The sequence below is a fragment of the Halictus rubicundus genome, chromosome 4 (genome assembly GCF_050948215.1).
Source record: "Halictus rubicundus isolate RS-2024b chromosome 4, iyHalRubi1_principal, whole genome shotgun sequence".
Lineage (NCBI taxonomy): Eukaryota > Metazoa > Arthropoda > Insecta > Hymenoptera > Halictidae > Halictus > Halictus rubicundus.
This window is the reverse complement of record NC_135152.1, coordinates 1,821,303-1,844,970: the sequence shown is the minus strand read 5'-3', so window position 1 is coordinate 1,844,970 and position 23,668 is coordinate 1,821,303. Positions and strand designations below refer to the sequence as shown.

The window sequence follows — 23,668 nt, the reverse complement described above, 5'->3', positions numbered from 1 at the left end:
TTCAACAAGAATTATTATTATGTTTACTATCAATAAATAAAAGTTTATTTATATAAATTGAAAAAGCATTTATTTAGCTTTAAAATGAGTATAGAAACAGAAAGCATTGTACTTAAACAGAGATGAAATATTCAGGTTGAATTAATCATGTAATATCTCGTTTCGTTTACTTTTCCAGAATTGCGAATGTAACTTGGAAAATAGCTGAAATACGCGCTGTGCATTACACGTCAGTAACAGTAAATTGGCAACTATGCGACGAATATTCTTCGATGTGGTTTGGCAACTACGCCTTCCATACCTGTGATTCAATATAATTCCTAAACTCACCACTCTAAATCGTAGAGGGCATACCAAAACCTCTGATTTTTTGAACGGTCGATATTTCAGAACATCGGACACGAAGTCCCATAAGATGATAGGTCTATCCTTATACCTCGTCTGTGCCTAAACATTACATTTTATATTCAAATTTCCCTCCCATCGCCATTGGTCAAACATATGGTACAGTAGCGCTATCATAACTACGTTCGCGTGGTCACTCAACATATCAATTTAAAGCAGTGGCAACACTGTATCTACATAAGGTGTCAAGTTCATCTAATTTAGGGATGCGAACATCAAAGATTTCGACGAAAGTTTCACCTCTGGTATAGTACTTTACGCCTATGTTAACACTTTCCTCTTTGAGTGCCTTTGTGTCACTTTGAATAAACTGGAGTAAACCTACCCTGGTATGCAGTAAGTTGTGTCAGGGGTTAGGACTTAAGAGTGCTTAAAACAGAATAATTGTAAATATTATAATAGAAAACAAGGTGACGTATATAAGAGGAACAATCATATGGAGCATAACCAGCAAGTTTGTGTTGCATAGATTTGAAATACCTGGTTAATACTTTGGGGACTGTGCTTATATTTGTGAACACTAGACTTATTAATGGTGATTCCATAGCAAATGAATATTTGCATGCTGCAGTTATGTGCTTCCATTGTGAAAACATAATTGTTTTATGGTGATAATATGTCAAAATCAAGCATAAGAAAAATAACGGTTGACCCTACGAAATGTAATACAGACTCTCGTCGACCAAGTGTGTTTGAGAGGTTGGGGACCAAACCAGCAGTTACTGCCGGCCAAAATTCATCGGAGTATTGTAGAAACTGGGCATTGAATGGCAGTTGTTCGTATGGAAAGATTTGCAAGTATGTATAATTTAGAGCTTTTTAATATTAAGAAAAAACAATGAACGTTATGTTGCTCTATAATGTAGCTGATTGAATTTTTGTTTAATATGAAGTACCAGCTTTTTTATTTAAACTATAAAGAATTATTATCTGTTCACTTTAAAAGGACCAATATTTTCTTTTTTTATATTATAACTAGATATGCAAATACTCACACATTAATAAGTCCATCCAAGCGTGCCAAGAAGGATAATGCAATTGCAAATACAACAGGAGTAAGTCTATAAACTTTTATCTCTATATCATTATAATTTCGATTGTAGATCATTCTATGATAAATAAAGGCTATATTAATGTTTACTACAGATAGATATTTACATATGTATATTTTTAATACATAGCTTATTGAGGATCCGTTTAAAAGGCTTACTTCTAAGATCGTAAAAAAGGCATCGCATAGTCCTGATTTAAATCTTGAAGAGTGGAATCAAACAGATTTAGAATACGAGGACGAGAAAGTGTTAGAGAGACGTAGACAGCTGTTACAGCGCGAGTTAGAGTTACAAATGAAGAAGGATAAAGAAGTTCATGGAAAAGACAAAGTGAGACAGAAGAAAAAGGCAATGACTTCTTCGTCTAGTTCTCATACTTCGAGTACATCTAGCAGTAGTAGCAGTTCCAGCAGCGAAGATTCATCTTCTAGTTCAACATCTGATTCACGGAAGAAGGTTAAAAAAATTAAATCTAAGCGGCACCATAGTGGTTCTACAGATTATGATGAAGATAAAGAACGAAGGCGAAAGTAAGTTATTTGTATAATGATTAAGGTACTTTTTATCAAGTAAAATGTTCTGTGTTCAATTGTATACATCAAAATTAATTGTATTCGATAGATTGAAATTGAAAAGGCTTGGCACCAAAAATGACAAGCCTGCTGTTAAGAAGAAGCGTAAGCTGGAAAGTACTTTGACGAAAAAGGAAGTTGGCAATAGGTCGGCTAAAAAGTATACCTCATCTTCAGCATCGAGAAAACATTCTTCCACACCCCGTACAAGATCACCAGCGATACAAGTGCCCACAACAGTTGCATCCACAGCAGCGGCGGTACTAGGCTCTTCTGTATCTGTGCCTCATCATGCTGCATCTAATAAAGTTAGAGAACGAAATAGGACAGAATCTCCGAAAGCGACTAAAACTAGAGATGCGGAAAAAGAGGACAGGCATTATAAAAAAGTACGAGACGTGGATGAAGTACCTAAAGAAACCACTAAAAACAAATCTTTTGACAAAGGCAAAGAACAGGAAAAGGAGAAGAATCGTACGATAGATGAGAAACTAAAAATCGATGAAAGGATTAAAGCAAAATGTAAAGACAAGGAGTTACGCTCCAGAACACCACCGACGTCTGAAAGGTCAAAACATCAACACTCCAAAGAGCCAGTATCAACAAAAGCTCGTCGTAGTCGTACACCTGAGAAATCCTCGAGATCGAAACGGGAGCCCTCACCATCGAAGACCCAAGACAGACAGATCTCCGCAAACAGGTCCAGAGACGTGGAGAAAAAAGATCGTGAATCTCACAAGAGTGATAAGACTAAGGACAGGGAGGACATTAGAAAGACTGAGCAAAGTAGCAGAGCCAGGCAAGTGGCGAGTCAAGAAGAGAGCCACAGGCGAATTGGGAAGGAGTTTGATGATAAAGCTTATGTGGGTGACAAAACACGACAAAAGAGTAGAGAGCGACGCGATAAAGACCATACAAGGGACGAACGAGGTCATTCAAGACTTGGTCGAGATCAGCGGGATCCGCGTGATAAAGAGAAAGAGGATCTGCAAGAACGTTGTCGCGAACGACAACGGGACAGGGACCGTGATCGTGACAGAGATCGAGAACGCGATCGTGACCGGGAGAGGGACCGAGATCGTGATCGTGATCGTGACAGGGATCGGGATCGTGATCGAGATCGTGATCGTGACCGTGATCGTGATCGAGATCGGGACCGTGATCGAGAGAAAGATCCATTGAAAGCCAGAGACAGAGATGTTCCACCACTAGTTCCGACATCGATAAATATAACTGCAGACAAGAACTCGCGTTACAGTCGGGACAAAGAACGAATAGTAGGAAAAGACAGTGCCTTTGAGAAGAACGGTACCCGGGAACGTAGGAGCGACAGGGAGAGAGAACGATCAGAAACGAAAGCACTCTCTGATCGAGACAGGACATCCACACAACGAATTGAAAGCAGATACGATAGAACTGCTGTCGACAAAGATGCACCCACTCGCAAACCTGGTGTAAATTCTCCTAGAGACCGTTTTCCACGCGAGAGATCATTAGATAGAACATCTTTATTGGATAAGACTGTACATACTGCACCGCCTCCATCGCAAGCACCTTCCTTACCACCAGTACAATCCTCTATAGCATCTTCGTCGTCTTCATCCGCGCCAGCAGCGCTGTCAACGTCACGAGACAACTTAATCGACAGGATAGATACTGGACATTATGATCGAGAAAGACACAGACGATTTGGTGCCAGGTACGAATGAATTCGTGCATGCAGCATGATCGATCATATGCTACATTAATTACGTTATTCCATGTCAGACGATTCACTTCTTATTGTTGATGTCAGGGATCTTTCTCAAATATGATTTATAATGCCTGTAAAATAGGGTTACCCTGACCTCACCGGCGATAATGTTTTCATCGACACTATTTTCATTATACGCAGTAGAAGTCGACCACTCGATGTGAATGCTGACATTGTCGATGAAAAGGTGTTAATGAGCAGATACTGATCAAGATACCGATCAAATCATGTCGGTGAAATGATTGTAAGTGATGTCAGGATAACCCGTAAAATAAGGGGGAAGTTTAAGTTTACTGATTTCGAATTTGTTTAGAACATACAGATCTTCGTGTTTTGCAATTTTTGCTGATTCTCGTGAAAACACATTGTTGATATTTCTTTCTTTTTAACCCTTCAAACCCAACAACAGTACGCCGTACTGACTCTGAGGAATATTTCAAAATTGATTACAGACGGTCAGATTATTAAGTAGAGATTATTAAGAGAGCTTTCTAGAATTTGAAGTTAGTTGGGAAAAACATCAACAAGTCTAAATCATTAGGAGTATTGAAGAACTTGTTTTATAATAGGAGAACTTGTATTTTACTTGGAATCGCTGACATTGACAATAATAAGTGTTTGATGTGACACGAAATGATCCATTTGCTAATGTAAATTAATTGACAGACGGGAAACCAGTCCGCGACGTACTATCGAAATTGACAGAAACTACAACAGGAATTACGGACGGTTGTCCGAGCATTGGGATGAACAAGAGGAAGCATCAACACACTTGGATTACCGTGAACATCATGTTCACGAAGACGAGAGGAGAAAACCTGTTGACGGAAGACGGTACGATAGTCCGTTTGATGAAAGACGAGGGATTCGCGAGGAAAGGTCTCGTGAATCTAGATACGTTGTTCAGACTGCAGACAGGACGACCTTCGAAGATCATCGACATCATCATCATCATCACAGACATCCATTGTATCCTGGAGAAAAGTTAAGAAGTAACACATCAATCCGGTACGTCTGCAGTGTCAACAATGTAATTCACGTAAAATTCTAACAATGAAATGAAACAAGACTTGAAACTTGTAGATAACCCATATAATACATAGCGTTACAGCGGGTTAAGTTGAAACCACATTACCATCCTTTATGTTTTCTATTTATCAGGGACGAAAATGTTCCAAATGATGATTGGGACAATCATCACAGAGACGTGGAACATGGCAGAGAACGAACTTATGGACCCGTTGATTGGGAGGAAAGAGAGTGGCGTGTAAGAGCATTGTGGGACAGCAGGGATAGCCTTCCTCGCTCAGAAGTTCACGATGAAGACTGGAATTCCCGGTATGATAATTCTATCACGGATTGGAAATCAAATGATACGCGGAAATGGGATAATCAATCTGTGCATATCCGTGGCCATTACAGAAACGATCGCTCAAAAGAGATAGACATAGGAGAGTCTACATCTCACAAGTGCGTTATTCATGAATCAACATTATTTAACTAATGTGTTGCCGATAAAAGTGTTTTGACGCATCAATATATGATATGTTCATCTTGTTTCAGTAAAAGAAGAACCTATAATAATTCGGAAAATAGAGATGAGTGTACAGTTCATACTTCTAAACAAGCGTCTCTGTATGGTAGTATGAAAGAAGAACCTATTAATAAAAAGTTAATGGAACTGGCAGAAGGTAAATTGTCTACGACTCGAGAGAAGTCTACGGATAGTTTCCCGAAAAAGGTTTTGTTAAAAGAAAAATCTGAAACTAAGGAAACTGTTACAACTGAACCGAAACGTTCCTGCATCGATGAGTCTTTGCAAACGCTTCATACTGAAAGCGATCTCAGTGATATTAGTGATGATCCAGATGACATTTTGAACATGGAAGACATCACAGTAAGTGTATTTCTCTTTATTCCAATTTATCGACAAATCTAAATATATATACTAATCCTATAAACATACTTATATTTATAGGATGTTGATACAAATAAGACACGATCAAAGAAAACACCAGACACAACGCAACGCGATACACAGTCAACGACTCAAGAACCGGTACCGTCATCTCCGAAGGAGACAATAGAGGAATCTGTATTTAATTCTAAAGGAAAAGATAATACTGACACAATGTCATTTAGGTATTATTTTTAATTATTTATTAGTGACAAATTTATACAGTAGCGCATACGTGGTAGTATGTTCATATTCAATTCTCATTAAATTTATTTAGAAATCTGGAAGATGAGAATATGGAAACTATGGACTTCGAAGAGATTTCTGACGGTGAATTAGAAGAGGATATTAAAACAAGTGGTAAAGGTTTGGGAGATGCTTTGGGAGTTGATTGGGAAAGTCTAGTAAAAGAAACGCAGCCACGAAGACCTGCGATTTGTAATCAAAATGCAGAAAATCGTTGGCAGTGTAAGGCGATTCTTCATAGAATCGGTATTTCTGCCAAGTACGGAGGCGAGGATTTAATGAAAAAATTGGGGAAGAAATATGGCAAAAGTGGTATGTCTGATATTTTTGAAAACTATTTACATGTATTATATTTATTTTGTCGAATGTTTATTTACAGATCATTCAGAGTTTTTCCTTCACAATGTTGCGTTTACGCACACGGCGCTTGCACGAAATCGCTTGTTACATAACCTGAATAATGATATGTTACCTGGAGTGGACGACTTTCTGTATAAGTAAATAAGTTTTTTTTTAATGTTGTAATAATATGTTGCAGAATTCCTAATGTCATTTTCTTACAGGAATAGCAATGTAAATACTGAAGAGGATGTGGATTACGATTTAGAAGTTTTGAGACCTTGTACAGCTTTATACGAAGAGGCGAAATGCTTATTACAACAAGTTGTATGAAAAAAGCGTTTATTTGTAGGACATGACTCCCAAAATTACACTTTGCTGCTATATTATATGTATCAGTGTAACATAGGGCAAAAGTGTTGTCAGTCGCATCAGTTTGTTCCATGCTGGAGCGGTTCAGTTAATTGTTTACTGCAACCAATTTAGCCTCTTCAGTGGTGCAATGTAGGAAAAAATTAAATTGATAATTTTTTTTTAGTACTTAGCTCTTCGATTACCTTAATTAAATATTTTTTGTATATTACTCAAATTTTATATCATATTCTTCATCTGAATTATAAGCACGAAGATTGATTATAACTGAGTAGCTATATTGGAAGAGTAAAACTTTACATTACTAGCGTTTTACATAATATTTTTTTCTATAAATTATAGAAAAGCATTATTTTAGATTCTTAAATTTAAAAATTAATTAACAACATTTTGCTTATACTGTTTAAAAAAAGTATTTTCTTGATATTTCGATGATATCAGTTAAATGATTTGATCTACCTAAACGGAATAATTGTAATTTTTATCTGGTGTTTTATAAATGAAACTTCGTACACATTTAGAGAGTATGTATGTAGTATTGATTTTCAACATCAAAAGATTTTTCATAAAACGTCTATTTTTTTGTATTATTCTGGAAACAACAATTAACATTATTTAAAAATCTTTTTATCACACTCGAAGTTAATGGCTGCCACAACATCATTTTGCAGTATGGTCTTTGCTTCCTTCAATAAACGCTCGTTTTCATCATACTAGGAAAAAGTACATGATGTAAATATGAGAGTTAGTAACGCAGTATAAGTAAATAAATAATATAAACACCTGTATAGAAAACTGTGCTTGTTCATTTTTAATGTTCTGTTGCTGTCGTAATCTTTTCATCTTTTCCATGTTTGTGCAATATAACTCATACAAAATCAGACCTAAGATATTAAAAAAATTATCTTATTTGCAGAAAAAATAGTGCAAAACTATTTCAAGCTTTTTTATGAAACAGATTACCTTTTTTCTTGCAATCACCACAATTCATGGTATTTAAGATGGAGAGCAAGTCTTTACAGCATTTAGCCTTTACGTCAAGCTCCGCGTCAGTTAAATCTAATATAGTGTTTTGATAAATAAAAATATTTTGATATTTCCAAAATAGATTATATTAATACGATTTCAATACCTGCCCATTGTACACCTTCAGCTCTACCGTAGTATGAAATAATTCGGAATTTTATATCCATAACAAGATAATTAGTGTTTGGAAGCACTAGTTTAAGCTCCTTTTGCATAAAGTTACAGATCTCGCGTGGAGCCTTATATAAAACATTTTTCATTATAGTTGATAAACTAGAACGAATCGAAATTATCTAAAAAAGAATAACTTTATAGTTTCTTTACGTTTTTGAAGTTGAATATAATACTTCTTTTCAAGATCTATAGACTTTGTAATAGTTAATACGATAATGAATTATTTGTAGTATATTTACTGTCTCTTCTATAGATCTAATTAGTATGGATACGTGAATTTTTTTTAAATTTAGTTAAAACGTTATTTATTTTAATTTAGAAAATACTAGACTCTTCAGTTTTGCTTAAATATTTAAATAAATGTATAAGCACCTGTTTATTGCTCATAACAATGGAGCATTTATCACAGATCCAGGGGGACTCCATATTGAGTGGTTCCTGAGGTAACAAGTTTCCGGTACACTCTTCGGATGCACATAAAAGCGCTCCTAATCTGGATCCAAATTCCTAATGTTACATAAAAACGACATTAACTTGTTATAGGTTCGAAATTTAAAAAAAAATCAATATATTTGCGGATATATAAAAAAAGATAAAAGGAAATTTTTTAAAATTATTTTATAAAAATCAGAATAATGGAAAAGTTTCTTTTATCAACTGAAAGATTTTTTGTCATCAAAGTAAAATAAACGTACTAACAATTTTTTTAAGCCTCGTACACTCTTCAAAACTGACGGCACAAAAGATTTTTGCATTTTCATTTCGCCTTGTCTATTTACTTATAACTAAATAAAGATCCGCAGTCTAGGATTTTTTTGTAGATTTACCGTAGGATCGCTGCACCGTTTGCAAGCGCAGGAGAAATGTTTGGTGACACTTAAAAAATGTCGACGTAACGTCGTGTCCCAGAATAAACTCGTATAAGACATAGTAAGCTCATCTCCTGCGGAAATCGGAAGCGTAGCGTTCACGTAGAGTCGTTGTTCGCTATCGAAATGGTGCCTCGTGTTCGGTATGCAACAGTGGTTTTGCAATGACCCCAAAGGATAGAGTCCGCGCAAACTCGAGGAACGATCCTTATCTTGGACGCTGACCGTTTCGAACGCGTTCGTAGCGAATGTTTCGCAAACGCGTTTCATTAACTCCAGTTCCTCTTCGCTCGGTGGATTTGCTACATTCCGTTGCAGTAGTTCGGTCTTGTTCCCGGAAATTCATTAATTAGAATCGTGATACACACAGTAAAAAAACCATCTGCATACCTATTTGTGTATATTTTTTATGGTCGTACGGTAAAATTTCAGTTTGATTCGTTAAACTTCCCGCAAACTCATCTTCCTTTCGTAAATTCATAGGCTGCGGATTTGATGCATTTATGGCAAAAATGCGTAATTTAAAACAGTAAAACATTAGAAGAATTAAAAAACATTGTTATATTATTTTCAACCTACTAAACCTATGAATAAAGAAAATAATTTTTTTTCTCATTCCAGTTTGTTACAGCTTAGATAGAACAGCTTTATCTTGCATGAAGATCCGCCGTCTACTGGTAATAATAGATGCTCTTTGAAAAGAAGAACATTTGCTACGCATGCAATTATTTAAAAATAGCTTTCAGTAAGAAGTACATGAAGCCACGTATTATTCCTATACTTCTTAGACCCTGCATTCGCAGTGAAACCACTGGACTGCATCATTGCTTTGTTGACGTATACCAGACACACGTTTCGGATTTTTAAACTGAATCTACCCTAGTGCTATGATTACAAAATCAGAAAACCTAAAAATAACAACTAATCAAAATTGCAAATAGTGCGAAAGCATAGGATAAGGGACCCAATTACTGTGTGGGTGCCAATTACTGTGGTTGTATTAAAGCATAATAAAGAATATTAAAAAAGAGATATTACATTTTTTTCTTTAAAATCAGTTAATATATAACGTCATATATTTCTTTTTAAATATCTATTATGCTTTCAAAATGCTTTATAATTAATATAGGCACAGTAATTGGCACCTCCACAGTAATTGGGTCCCGTACCCTATGAAAGGGTATGAATTCTTAACATGCATGTCTGAACAGTACCAAAGACACAGCAGAACACAGTAATTCGTTGGTAACGTTATCAGCGAAGTCTATCGTTAAAGTATAATAACTTCAAACTCAAGAAAACTAAAATCAAGCAGGGGCGTACGCTTAGATTGTGAGACTGTTGGGACGTAAAGAATCAATGCCTAATTATTTCTAAGTTCTAGAGTAAAGTGAACTTGATCTTCTTACTTACCAGTTCGTTCAACGAAATGCTTGGATGCTAGGCTGCGAGAGCCTCAAATCTCTGTATTCGAATATTCTCATAATCATCTGTTCTCACATTTCGTGTTATAAAATAAATAATCGTACCTCGTAGCAAGCGATACGACTTTGGTTCCACTGAAACCCGGCCATGCATTTTCGTTGTTGCTCCGACAGAAACAATCCTCGTATCGGTATCACAGTCAGCAACAGGTCGCAGGACCAGTCGGTTCCGCAAGTTGGTACCAACGACCTCAAGTACTTGCATTCGTAGTCCACATGCTTCGGTGAATTTTCGCATCGCACCGAGCAGACCGGCAAGCCGCATCCACGGTCGCACGGAAACAGCGGACACTCGTTCTTGTAGCAGCACACGCACATCTGCGGATACTTGCACGCTAGAACTCTTAGCTTCAACCGTTTACAACCGTGCAATTAACTACTCCGTTTACCACAAATGAATTCTTCACCATTCGCTTGAAACGTCTACGAACAACGTTCAAACGTTTACAGTAGAGTAAGGAACCCGACTAGTGTGGGGGTACCAATTACTGTGCCTATATTAATTATACTTATTTTTAAAGCATATGAATATTAAATTTTTTTCATTAAAATCAGTTAGTATGTACTTTATATATATCTCTTTTTAAATATTCATTATGCTTTAAAAATAAGTATAATTAATATAGGCATAATAAGTGGTACCACCATAGTAATTGGGTCTCTTACCCTAGGTGTTTTCCAATGTTATTTATATGGCGACTTCTGATGTATGTAAAAATTACATTCTGCTCACTTTATCAAAGACTTTCGAATTTATCTTTAAAAAAAGTATTGGTGTCATATCCATTCACAATGATCTTACTATCGCGGCCTCCGCGAACCTATTCTTTATACTGCAACTTGTTTAGTGTATATCAATGTAACTACAGGAAGACTTAAATAAACTTTAATTATTCAACTACGTTTCAATTTTGTAGTAAAATAGATTTAAATTAAAAAATTCGGTAAAATAAGATATTATTTGAGTTGTTGCATTTCTTAAGTACAGTGTGCCAACAAGGGTTAGTGATCACACTTTAGTAATTAAAAAATATCGAAATTTTCAACCTCCAATATGTTTGACAATTTAATAAACAAAGCTGTGACTAGTCCTAAGCGAATACTGAAAATCTGAAGTCTATCTGGCAGTAGCCAATGATGACACCGGGATCCAGTTCAATTCAGGAACTTACAAATAAAATGAAGAAGAAAGTGAATGAAGGGATGTAATGTAATAATTAATCGACAGGTTGTAATGATGAACGATTCGTGGAAAAGTAATGGCGGGCAGAACTTATGCAGCAACGTAACATTATTGGAAGATCGGGTACCAACCGGAAGTCTATTGCCCGCACACTTTGGCCCGATGATTAGGGGCGCGTCGACGAAGATGAGCTCGTTGACATCGATGTTCCTGGTAGCGAACAGCCCACGGCCGCCCAATTTCGAATAGCCAACGGTCCATGGAAACAGACCATCACCGAGAACTTTGTTCTCTTTTAAATGGGATATCAACATTTCCTTCACTTGCTCCGGATCCAAGGTACTTGGGAAATTCATGTTCACCGGCGACCACGAAGAAACGAGAGGAACTTCGAAGAACCGACGAACCGTCGTCGGCTACGGTGTTCGAGGTAGTGCTCGCGTTCGTGCATCCTCTCCTGCTATATACAGTAGCCAGAATATAAATAGGGAAATATTTGATTTTATCTTCATCTAGCTCTTCATAAGTTATGCTATTCTTGATTCACGTGGGCTATTCGAAAGTACGACACGCATCGCTTGCAAACATTAAGCGCATTTCAAACTTTGCTTTTATTCGTTTGTATTTGTACGAATCGAACGTATACGAACGAACAAACCCTTACGAAGTAAGAGACTCAATTACTGTGGGGGTACCAATTACTGTGCCTTTGGAGAAGAACATAATAATTTAAATGTTTCACATGATATTGAATGAGTACATGATAAGAAAAGACGCGATCTTTTATTTACAAATCTTTTCTACGTAATAGCGCTGTTTTATTAAGTTTTTAATTGAATTATTAATTATTTTGGTAAAAATTGTACATCTATACAGTTTTAAAAATTTGTTTGATGTCCTATGTAATTTTATACGCAAAGTGTTACACGAGAACTATGACAAATTAAAGGTTTAATATTGTAAAGGTTACTTGTATACTTTAGTTCTGGCATACTTTAAAATCAGAATATTTGTAATAAATTCTGCAACCGTTGTACAATTAATCTCCATTTGTCTTTAATTCATGGGATGGCCAAAAATAAATCAAATTGTCTACGACTAGATGTATAACGACTTAGGAAAATAGAATGTAACGATTTGTACGCTAAACATAATACCTTTGCAATGCACACCACAGAGTCAGTCATGCAAATTATTTATTTCCGATAGGTGAAAACTTAGAGTTCTTATAGAGACAAACATATATTATCGTGTTTGTAAAAATTAATATGATATAGTTTGATAAAAAAAAACTTCATGGCTTGCAGCCATTATGATAAACTATCATAATATGTATACCTAATTTAAATACCATTATCTTTTTAAATATCATTTTTCTTTAGAAATTTACCGAACACCGGACAATGACAACGCCGGAAAAACTCATTAAACAATCGAAGAAATAGAAGAGTTTAATAACTTAGACCCTATAACTTATTCCAAGCTGAACTACGTCATGATACATTGTTGCTAAGCTACATGTGTAGAATTAGATTGGGCGCGTGAAGCTTGCATAAATATCCCCGAGCATTCGGGTAACTATACTTGCAGCGCATGCAACCTAGTTTGAAGCCGTCTAGTGCACCATTACTTATGTCCTTAAGATTTCAAACCAATGTTCGGTTAAGCAATGTTCAGTTTAACAGATATACAGGGTGTCCCAAAAATGTTGTACTTCCTTGAAACGGGTGATTCCTGAGGTCATTGGAAGTAACATTTTCCTTTCCGCAAATGTTCTCCGCGGCGTTGTTAAGGAAATATTAATAGCGTTGGCATTGGCCGAGCCGGAATCAGTCTGCTGTAGCCGCACTCTGATTGGTCCATATTTTTCATTACTAACTCCTTAGCGAAGCCGCGGAGAACATTTTCGCAAAGGAAAAAGTTACTTCAAATAATCTCAGGAATCACTCTTTTCAAGGAAATACAACATTTTTGGGACACTCTGTATATTAATTCTAACGATTTCATTCCTTTAATTGGACACTTAAGACCGTTAATGAAAATCAAAGAGTAAGTCTAAAAAACATGCACAATTTTGTACATACATACAGATGGTCATAAAAGTATTCGGCTAATCTAAACGAATTTCGCATAAAATTCTAGGATTGTCATAGAACACGTTTTTAATTAAATCAAGCTGAACGAGTTTGAGGAACACGATGAAAGTATAATAAACACACATAAAAAGTTTCAGAATTATTAATTTCATTTGTTCTTTTATACAAAACTGTTAATAAATCGATACCTCTTATTGGTAAGAAAAATTCGAACGTGGTTGAATAACTTGGAAGAATATCAAATATTTGTTTGTCTGTAGAAGGTCTTGTGCATGCCAAGTCAACGTCACATTGACCCGAAGCTCGAAAGATGAATGAATGCATAATTATATACACATAGATATAGCTGCAGGTGACGAGAGCGATGTCATCGTGTAGCTTTAGGTCGCGTGAAAGGACATGTTTTCAGAAGGTCTCTGTGAAATACAGTTTTAATATGCATATGTATTATTGTCGGTATTATAATGACTAGACTGCGGATCTTTATGCAAAATAAACGTTTTCTGCATCAATTACAAGGTACGGGAATTAAATAAAAATTTATTTTTTCCTTTAATAATTCTAATAAGTTAATGATAATACACTGATACGTTTAAGTCCCTTTTTATCTTTCCACTATTTCATGTATCGCCGACTCATTTTTATCATAAATGCATAAACAAAAGTATCGATACTATTATCCGAATTTTCCTATTTTAATTAATACGTTTATTTTAGTTAATGTCCGCAAAACGTTCAAAATGTTACTTTGAAATGGTATTAATTTATTCAGTGCATATCAAGCGTCGTGACCGACTGTATACTTATTTAGTAATCAAGAATCAGTCCTCCGGTGCCTGCTTCGTAAGAAAATGTATGTTTCAAGAAGCCAGTAGTTTTGTTCGATTTGTTAAGATATTTTCAAAATGAAATACAATTTGTGTATCGATGCAGCAGACTTTCACGCAGGCGTAACATAGCGTACACCGTTTGTATAGACGATCGTTGCCAGGACTACCAGGTAGCTGACTACCTGCGAGGAATACTGTATGCTAACAAGTATGTATATTATATAGAGTTAGTACCACTGAAGGGATAGTGTAAACCGACAAAAGTATCGTATTACTGGCGGTTTGCGTGTCATTAGTTTCATTTGAAGATCGACAAACACAAAAAGGTAATGGATGATACGCAATGGATGATTCATCGATAGTGAATGATTCGGGCGAAATAAAAGCGCCTTCTATTCGGTTGGTGCATATGAAATGTTTTTCTACGGTGTACACTTCGTAAACGTATGTGTAACAACTTTAATACACGTTTGTATGGAATATATGCAATTTAGGTATCCGTTATCTTATTTTAGAAAAGAAAAACAAGAAGTTCGTATTAAATATTCATTAAATCCCTGATCCTCTCTCAATGTATCCCCATCTTTGTTAATACTCATCGACAAAATTAATATTTTTGTTAACGATGACACTATGATCACAGTGTTTCTGGTATTGAGAAAGTTTGATACTAATCATGTCGACAGTGAATGAAAATAAATTTAACACTTCATATGCAACAACTCATTGGCTTTTATATCAGAAATTTTAACGAAACGATTTTCATCTCGGACATACGATATTTGAAAAGTAATATATAAAATGTCTTCCGCGACTTCTACTGTGTACATAAGTTACATCATTTTTATTTAGAATGCGTCACACAAGATGGTCGATTGAGAAATTCATGAATGAAAGAACCCTTGTGCTGACGACTGTGTTGGCTTTAACGATTGGTCTTACACGAGGACTGAATTGCAGTAGCGAGCCTTGCATGTATGGCATTTGCTTAGAGGATGGTAACAGGTACATAAACAGGAGACGAAACCATTCACATATTGTATGTTTTCAATTTTGTAGTACCTTGTCATTTAAAATGCTTTGGTTGTAAATAATAACTTGAACCATTGATAATTGCTGTTCCCGTTTTTCGCATTTATGTCGGTATAAAATACTTAATAATTAATATCCGCCGAACCGAGTAATTCCTATCTTATTTAGCTATTCTCATTATTAGCAGTTGCTGTTTCAATCATTTTTCAATGCTTACGACGAAAGTTATTCGTGAACATAATAATATAGGTGCGTTCTATAATGTCTGAACTGTGAATTTTTTACATGTACAGTATAGATTAGGCATTGTTCTGCCAGAAATCTTACGTGAACCCTTAAAAACAATTTTATGTTCGTATCATTGAAAAGGAAGTAGTTGTATTGTATAATTATGAGGGAAACAAGCCAAATGACCGTTTAATGAGAAATTCGTTTACTCTGTACATACAGCTCATATTCTTGTTACTGTATCGATGGTTATACTGGAATCAACTGTGAGATTAATTGGGACGACTGCTGGTCCAATCCTTGCCTAAACGGAGGGACGTGCAACGACGCCGTTGCAGCATATAATTGCACCTGTGCCGAGGGTTTTGTAGGTAACTCGTGATCCCTGCGTTCATTTCCCATCGCATGCGTGATGATCAGGGCCGCTGCGCTCCCGTGTTTACACGAATGATTAAATTATGATCATGCCTTCGTTGTACAGTCTCATGGAGCCCATAAACGAAACTGTTAATGTAAGAGCGACGAGGTCGAATCAGTTTGCCCAACCAGACATACTTCACTTTTTTAATCATGTTTTTCGCTGTTTTTTAAAATTCACTTAACGATGACGATCCACAAGCTTTTCTCGATAACAAATCTTTTCACTGTCCTTCGAGAAATCACCTATTTTCGGTTGTGTTCCGGCTAATGAGGAGCTCTACTAATCAATCAATTTATTTACATAATATTACGTATTCTCGATGATCTATTTGGACAGTTTCGACACTCTTCTCGTACAAGTTCTCTTTGCACATTGCGTTTACAGGCACGAACTGCGAACAAAGGTACAGCGAATGCTCGAACCAACCCTGTTTGAACAACGGGACTTGCCTCGATTACGACGGCATCACCTGCCAATGTCCGGACGGGTATTCAGGTATACATAAGAATTTGTATTAGAGTACCTTCTACTCTGTCCTAAAGCGTCTTTTATTTCCCGCAAGGCGATTACTGCGAAATCGACGCCTCGGTCTGCAACGACACCATATGCAAGAATGGCGGCGAGTGCGTCGAGGGACCTGGATTCTCCTTCCTCTGTCGTTGTCCCGAAGGCAGGTACCACGATCCCGTTAACTACCATAAAACAATTAACGTATTGTTTCGTTCCTTCTGCCAAAGGATGGACAGGTCGGCTGTGCGACGAGGATGTCGACGAATGCATCAAGTCACCCTGCAAAAACGGTGGCCTCTGCATCAACGTACCTTCTTCTTACACCTGTGCTTGTCTGTTCGGTAAGTCTAAATTATGACTACCATTGAACTGTAAATCTTTACGGCATTTAAAGCATCTTCGAAATACACCGAAACATGTATAAATATTTCCAAACATTAATGATATCCCAACACTACTCTTACCGTAAGAAATTTTTGTAATCGATACATTATGTTTCTCATCCTGGTTTTTATAAAATAATCAATGAAAGTTGGAATTTACTTAAAGATCTGCAGTCTAGCTATCATGTAGAAATATCTTATAACGAATAAATTCGTTCTAAAACCTTCTTTCTTGTTCCTTATAGTATTTGTTCGCTATAGGACACATAAACATATATAGATGCATACAAACATTCTTAATACGAAGAATGTTAAATCACACATGTGATTTATAACAAAATTGTAAAGAAGAGGAAGTAGAGAAACCATCGATTCTACTCCTCTTGGAGAACTATCCTCAATCCTGTCATTGCAGTAACTAAATTTCATTCATTATAATTTCAAGGGTACACGGGCAAGGATTGCGACAAAGCTGTCGTGCCCTGCGAAGAGAATCCTTGCAAAAACAACGCGGTATGTTTGTTCGAGGATGAACGATCGGTTTGCTACTGCGTGCCAGACTATCACGGCGCGTTGTGCGAGCTGAAATACGACGACTGCGAGTCGAAATTCGCGAACTGCAAGAACGGCGGCAGCTGCATCGACGGCATCAACAGTTTCACCTGCGCCTGCCCCGTACACTATAGCGGGCCATTCTGCGATCAGCATGATCTTCCACCGTCGACATTTTCACCGACCGAGGAATCGTATGAGACTGATAGCGATAAAAGAACCACTGCCGGTGTCTCGTTTTCATCGGGATCGCCAACACTGCCAGAAACCGATTTATCGTCGACGACGACTGCTTCCGCGACAACGGAGTCCTCGACGTCGATCAAAGAGACCAGCCGTTCCTTCACGAAATGGTACCCTTTCACCGAAACGACGACGACCACTGACAAAAACGGCTTCTTCGGTAGCAGCAGCAGTAGCAGTAGCACAGAAGCAAACACGCTTCTCACTGACACCTCATCGATCTATTCCATTACAACCAAAGAAATATCCCAAACAGAAACAGTCTCGTTAGAGCCTAGAACATTTCCCCATGTCTCGACCGAAGTCTCCGCAACGTCCCAGACGTTGAAGATCGAAAACGAGTACGCCACCGAGAAATCATCTCGTAACGAGAGCGCAACCACTGAAACGATGTATCAGAGAGAAGGAACCGGGACATCCATTACCATTAGCGAGGCAATGTCTTCTGAAACGAGTAACACGCCGAGATACACGCCAACGACAGAGTAAATAGCGTGTTTGAAAATTGTATCACCAAGAAAACCCAATCCGTATGGATTAATCTCTTAGTTAACGACTACTAGATTACGTTGCACGCGAATCCAATCCAACTCGTACCTTCTCTAGGCGACACTTTTACAAAGTCAGTTGAGGAATCCTTACTTTTTGGAATTAGGAATAGGGTAAGGGACCCAATGACTATGGGGGTGTCAATTACTGTACCTATATATAAAAAAAGAGATATTGAATTTGTTCCATTAAAATCAGTTAATATATATGTTATATGTCTTTTTTAATATTCATTATGCTTTAAAAATAAATATAATTAATATAGGTACAGTAATTGACACCCCCCCCCCTAGTAATTGAATCCCTTACCCTAAATATTATTCCAGAAATCGATTGTCGGGGTTATCGATCTCTATGTGCATTCTTATCGTAATTTTGTTGTATTCGAGTCATAACCGAAGATTCGGTTATGTTTATTGAAACCTTTCTTTTATTAGAATCCTTTTGGAATATTTGATTTCTGTTCGATTGTGCTGAATGTCCCAGAAACATTCAAAGCTCAATTGTCACTCTGAAATCTTCTATAACTTCGGTGATCCACCATACTTCATGCTTCCTTGGTGTTGCAATTAAAATGCGCAGCAATATAACATTACAAAATACTTGATCCTTAAAAGCTATAATGAACTGTCACCGTACGCTAATGTAATTTCACGCGCAAATAGAGCAAAGTACAAATAATCCGAATAAATACTGAAAAAAGTAGTACAGTAAAGTCTTGATCTAACAATTAGATCAAAACTTTTCTATAAATTTGCACGAGAAAATATGGATTTCAGCCATGATAGCCTTTAAGTGTAAATAAGAGTAACTGCAACGTGCTTAACATCCCAGTATACATTCCTTCTTTTTATACAGATATTATTCTATGGTAACTACGTCCACTGAGAGGACCATCGAAGAAGCCACGGCAACTGGAACCGAGAAAAGCACCTTATTCTCTACTATTACGTCAGCTTCAAGTTTCACAGAATTCTGGCGAAACAAAAGTTCAGACGCGAGTCCGTCGACCGGAGACGTACCGAAAGCCACAACTGCATCGTCCACAGACAAAGAGACGTTTACGCATTCATCTAGATTTTCGAGCACGGATTTAGAAAATTCTACAATCCCGTTTATGAGCAGCACTTCTTCGTTTGCAACAACTAGTACATCCACGAGGACAATGTTCGAGGAGACTAGTACAACAAGTGAAGAGGAGCAAACCTCCGTGAGAGATCAGACATCAACTACGGTGCAAAGTAGCACCGATTGCCAGGGAACATTGTGCACCAGTCCCACGGTATCATCGGGACGCAACGACAGCGTCGTGAGTATCCTAATCGTTGGTTAAACTTCACCTTCTGGGACCAAAAATTTTGCTCTTTTTTTTATACAATCCTGTACATTTTTACGAGAAAATACCAAAAATCCAAGTTTTAAAGCGCGGAGTTCACTCGTTCAAAAGTTATACGCGTGTAAAGTTGAGCGATTTCAAGCGTTTTTAACAGGTAAGAGCACCATGTTGGTATGTACTCAGCGCCGCGCGTCGTCTAACGAGCGGAGCCCTTAGATGGTAGCACAAACATACGGTGTTGTCGATAACGTAGATTTGCAAGCGAGATTGGGCCGGCCCCCTTCACACTCAACTTTAAACATGCATAACTTTTGAACCAGTGAATTCCTCACATTAACACTTGGATTTTTAGCATTTTCTCGTCAAAATGTACAGGATTGTATAAAAAAAAGTGCAAAATTTTTGGTCCCAGAAAGTGAAATTCAGCCTAAACCGTTCACATTTGTAAATGTGATATATTCAAAAACATTGCCATACACTTCATCTCTTAATCAACGAATTCAAACTTTCATTGACATTTTAAATATTGCGTCACAAACATCTTACGAACAATTTATTGAATGATAAATTCAGACGAAAATGATGTTCTTTAAATTCAGACGTACACGCTGGGTAGGAAACTTTATACCTTTTGTCATTTTCATAAAGCATAGATATGATTATAATATTATTGCGTTATCGCAGTGCAACTGTACGAATCGTAGTGACTGCAAAACTGGTCCGAGTATAACACGAGCAGCATTCAACGGGAAATCTTACGTGAGGCAACGTGTTGAGGTAGAAGTTTCAAATGACAATAACACATCTCTGAGGATTTTTGTGAGATTACGAACAAGTTTTAAAGACGGTATTATATTACACGTGTATTTCGATGACGAGAAATACGCGTTGGTGTACTTGGAGTACGGCTCTCTGAAATTCCAATTTTCCTGTGGACTCGAAACTATGTTACTCGGTGAGATAGATTCGTCTATCGACCACGGATACGTAGTGGACATTGATACAAGGTACAGTGATATAAATTTCTTTAAAACTTTGTTTTTGCGGAGTTCATATAACTTCAACTAACGATGGATAATTATTATGAATAGATTAGTAATTTACGAAAACTGAATTGAACAGAACATGACTGTGTTTAGAATTTGAATCAGTATATTATAACGTGAACATTTCTTTAAATCCTATCAAATATTTTACCGACTTTTCGACAATCGTGTATGCTAATAAAATTCACGATTTAATTATTTCTCAGTACATGTAAATGTCTCAAATACTTTTCCTTTAAATTGTAGGTTTCAGTACTTTATTCGAAATGAAACCAATAAATGCTCTGCTCGATTACTAGTCAATGGGACTACGGCAGTTAGTGGTGAACAAATACTGCCCTCACAGGGACATCTTCCGCGACATGCCAATTTACATTTAGGAGGCATACCGTTAGTATTTACACAATATTTTTCACATGTCTCCATGGGATTTACTGGTTGCATGGACTCGTTGAAGGTTTGCTTCATTTTTTAATAAAGTTCGTTGCATCAAAAATTAAATAAATTGATCATGCATCAAAATTTTTGTTCAAACGAAATATCACTTCAATCAACGTTAATACCACAAGACATTTATGATCACTTAATTTCCTACTGACATACATAATTTCATCACAAATATTTTTACAGGTAAACGATGTTCCGCGACACTTCATATACAATTCCGTAGAAACATTTCAAATTGAAGATTGTGTATCGTTTCTGTGTCTTTCAAACCCATGTCACAATTTCGGTGCATGCGAAGAGACAAATGGTACAATACGTTGCAGGTGCATACCTGGGTAAGATAATAGACTTTCTGAATTACCTAATAACACTATTAGGTAATTCAACACATGTTGAACCAATTTGAACTTCTGACTTTCAATGACTGTTTGCTATAAATTCTTATGCTCTGAATACTGTAAATCTTTCTAAGAAAAATTAGTATTATAAAAAAAAACTGTGTGCTTTCAACTACAGATGTTTTTTACTTTAATAATAATAGTTCTTTTTATATACAATTATGCTATGGACACTTTTGAACACAATGATATGAAAATTGCACGCACTTAATTTTAAAAAATTCAGAAGATAAGAGGTAATCTAATTATACTATGCAATAAAGCGAATTGGTGCTTTATTGAAAATGCAAAACGTCTTTACAGTTGAAAATTTGCATTTTTTTATAAAATTGATTCGTTCGAAACCTACACAGGGGAAGATTCGTATTCAGCACTTGAGCATCTACAGAAAACACGAGTTGGGAATTAAAGGTTCAAGAGAATATTAAAATTTGTTGAACACGAAAACAATTGTAATGTCAGATATTACGAAAAATATCAAAAACAGATTATTGTTTGATTGGACAGATATACGGGTCCGTTTTGTGAACGATCAACTTGCGATGAAAGTCCTTGTGCATTGGGAGCGACTTGCATTAGTTCACCTGGGTCAGGTTTCGTTTGTGTCTGTCCGCTTGGAACTCATGGACTCTTATGCGAAGAAGGTAATGATGTCTCCATAAAAGGCGATTCATTTCAGCCTTCAAAACAATTTGATCATTATTAATATCACAAAAAGACGTTCCAGTGTTGTATGTAGAATAAGTTACCCCTCTTAATCACGAGGAATTATATACTTCGAAAATAGTTTCAAACAAACAGATATTTTCCGATGACATTATGGATGACAAAATTGTACAGAGATATAATTATGCAATTTCATTGCATACTTCCAGATACAGTTATAACTCGACCATCATTCTCAGTGCTCGTACCTGGATTCTCATCGTATGTAGCTTACGGTGTATCAAACTCTATAAAAGACACTATGGAGCTGAAGATGAAACTCATACCACGAACCTTCGATCAAATATCTCTAATAGCTTACTTAGGTCAAAGTGGTTCGCGGCGGGAGCTCTCAGATCATCTCTCCGTTACATATGTTCGTGGTTACATCATGTTAACTTGGGATTTAGGAGCAGGTAGACCGCAAGTGCATCGTAAAGTTCCACCAACGTATTTTATTTTGGTTTCTAATTTGATCTTATCCTTTGTAGGTGTACGTAGAATATTTACGAGTGTTCCTTTGAGCGCCACAACAATAACAGCCACAGCAAGTAAGAGTTATATAGCGCACACAGTTCGGGTTGGAAGAAGAGGTCGAGACGCGTGGCTCGCTGTAGATGGTATAGGTAATGTGACTGGGCGAGTGGTTGGATCCATGACTCGTCTGGATGTGTCACCAATTCTCTACATTGGTTTGTTTTCTCAATTTTATGTCTTCATTTTTTGAAAGTAATAATAGAGATAATCACCGAAATTATAAAATACTATTGGTTTATACAGGATTTTCTATCTACAGGGTGAGTCTCGTGACACGACGACTTCAAATAACGCGTAAGTTACTTATTACAGCACTGTATGTCCCCCTGGAAACCATGCAACATTTGTTTGAAAACTTTTTCGTACAACAAATAACTTACGAGTTATTTGAAGTCGTCATGTTACGAGACCACTCTGTATAATTTTCAATTGAGTATAATGCAAACAAAAGGATTATTTACTGCTTTAGGTGGTCATAAATCAAGAAACTTTGAGTATTTACCCCATGATCTGCCTCTTCATACTGGTTTCTCTGGTTGTATATTCGACATTGAAATACGCACAGCTAGTGCAATTTATCCAATAACAAGTTCCAGTCCAGCAACAGGTCGTGGTGTTGGAGAATGTCACCGTAACGAATGTATTCGCCATTCGTGTAAAAATGGTGCTGTATGTTTGAACCATGGAGCTACATATAGGTAAATTCTTTTTTAGATTTAATGGAATCTTCAGTATTTCATCCATTCATTAATCTACATATTCATCGTTTCAGCTGTATTTGTACAAAAGAATGGATGGGTTCGGATTGTTCCATACCAGTAGAAATGCTATCCTCTATCAATTCATCCACGTGTCATTCTTCGAACTAGTCAAAATATTATTACCATTTCATTATATTCCGATTTATTCATAGTACAAAAACT

At 36.7% G+C, this 23,668-nt stretch overlaps 3 protein-coding genes and 1 long non-coding RNA gene across 6 annotated transcripts in view; 2 read left to right on the top strand and 2 right to left on the bottom strand.

Moving 5' to 3' along the window:
* LOC143353139 (uncharacterized) overlaps positions 1 to 418 on the bottom strand; it is a 29,332-nt gene extending 28,914 nt beyond the window's left edge. The window contains exon 1 of the long non-coding RNA XR_013082081.1: positions 291 to 418. This is a non-coding gene — a long non-coding RNA (uncharacterized LOC143353139). The remainder of the gene's footprint in view (positions 1 to 290) is intronic.
* Positions 419 to 576: 158 nt separating this feature from the next.
* LOC143353131 (uncharacterized) lies at positions 577 to 7,242 on the top strand. The gene is made up of 11 exons (XM_076786211.1): positions 577 to 1,203; positions 1,385 to 1,460; positions 1,587 to 1,987; positions 2,079 to 3,728; positions 4,449 to 4,790; positions 4,944 to 5,252; positions 5,346 to 5,679; positions 5,761 to 5,924; positions 6,017 to 6,297; positions 6,365 to 6,482; positions 6,549 to 7,242. The coding sequence occupies exons 1-11, from the start codon at positions 1,022 to 1,024 to the stop codon at positions 6,655 to 6,657; spliced, it is 3,966 nt and encodes a 1,321-aa protein (XP_076642326.1). The 5' UTR covers positions 577 to 1,021; the 3' UTR covers positions 6,658 to 7,242.
* Positions 7,243 to 7,277: 35 nt separating this feature from the next.
* LOC143353133 (SET domain-containing protein SmydA-8) lies at positions 7,278 to 11,882 on the bottom strand. The gene is made up of 8 exons (XM_076786213.1): positions 11,564 to 11,882; positions 10,295 to 10,567; positions 8,724 to 9,092; positions 8,269 to 8,403; positions 7,829 to 8,015; positions 7,660 to 7,755; positions 7,480 to 7,580; positions 7,278 to 7,409 (listed from the first exon to the last, which is right to left on the bottom strand). Exons 1-8 carry the CDS (start codon positions 11,786 to 11,788, stop codon positions 7,308 to 7,310), a joined length of 1,488 nt encoding a protein of 495 aa, XP_076642328.1. The 5' UTR covers positions 11,789 to 11,882; the 3' UTR covers positions 7,278 to 7,307.
* A 2,666-nt stretch (positions 11,883 to 14,548) lies between these two features.
* On the top strand, positions 14,549 to 23,655 carry Eys (eyes shut). 3 transcript variants are annotated; one of them, XM_076786198.1, is made up of 15 exons: positions 14,549 to 14,684; positions 15,211 to 15,363; positions 15,841 to 15,989; positions 16,424 to 16,534; positions 16,582 to 16,890; positions 17,378 to 18,212; positions 19,135 to 19,585; positions 20,297 to 20,619; positions 20,905 to 21,115; positions 21,289 to 21,440; positions 22,011 to 22,147; positions 22,379 to 22,624; positions 22,700 to 22,900; positions 23,215 to 23,443; positions 23,518 to 23,655. In XM_076786198.1, exons 2-15 carry the CDS (start codon positions 15,212 to 15,214, stop codon positions 23,612 to 23,614), a joined length of 3,603 nt encoding a protein of 1,200 aa, XP_076642313.1. In that variant the 5' UTR covers positions 14,549 to 14,684; position 15,211; the 3' UTR covers positions 23,615 to 23,655. The 3 variants fall into 3 exon arrangements, with proteins under 3 accessions (XP_076642313.1, XP_076642312.1, XP_076642314.1); XM_076786197.1 differs by having other exon boundaries at positions 22,379 to 22,900; XM_076786199.1 differs by lacking the exons at positions 14,549 to 14,684; positions 15,211 to 15,363; positions 15,841 to 15,989 and having other exon boundaries at positions 16,426 to 16,534; positions 16,602 to 16,890; positions 22,379 to 22,900.
* Positions 23,656 to 23,668: the final 13 nt, after the last annotated feature.

Bases quoted from the DNA above. Each gene is read 5' to 3' on its own strand.
- LOC143353131 (XM_076786211.1), top strand. From the start codon at position 1,022: ATGTCAAAATCAAGCATAAGAAAAATAACGGTTGACCCTACGAAATGT. The intron at 1,988-2,078 runs GTAAGTTATTTG...TGTATTCGATAG, and splicing joins GATAAAGAACGAAGGCGAAA to ATTGAAATTGAAAAGGCTTG. The intron at 4,791-4,943 runs GTACGTCTGCAG...TCTATTTATCAG, and splicing joins AGAAGTAACACATCAATCCG to GGACGAAAATGTTCCAAATG.
- LOC143353133 (XM_076786213.1), bottom strand. From the start codon at position 11,788: ATGAATTTCCCAAGTACCTTGGATCCGGAGCAAGTGAAGGAAATGTTG. The intron at 9,093-10,294 runs GTACGATTATTT...TCCGGGAACAAG, and splicing joins GTCGTATCGCTTGCTACGAG to ACCGAACTACTGCAACGGAA. The intron at 8,016-8,268 runs GTGCTTATACAT...ATTCTTTTTTAG, and splicing joins TTGTTATGAGCAATAAACAG to ATAATTTCGATTCGTTCTAG.
- Eys (XM_076786197.1), top strand. From the start codon at position 15,212: ATGCGTCACACAAGATGGTCGATTGAGAAATTCATGAATGAAAGAACC. The intron at 15,990-16,423 runs GTAACTCGTGAT...TTGCGTTTACAG, and splicing joins CTGTGCCGAGGGTTTTGTAG to GCACGAACTGCGAACAAAGG. The intron at 21,116-21,288 runs GTTTGCTTCATT...ATATTTTTACAG, and splicing joins GTTGCATGGACTCGTTGAAG to GTAAACGATGTTCCGCGACA.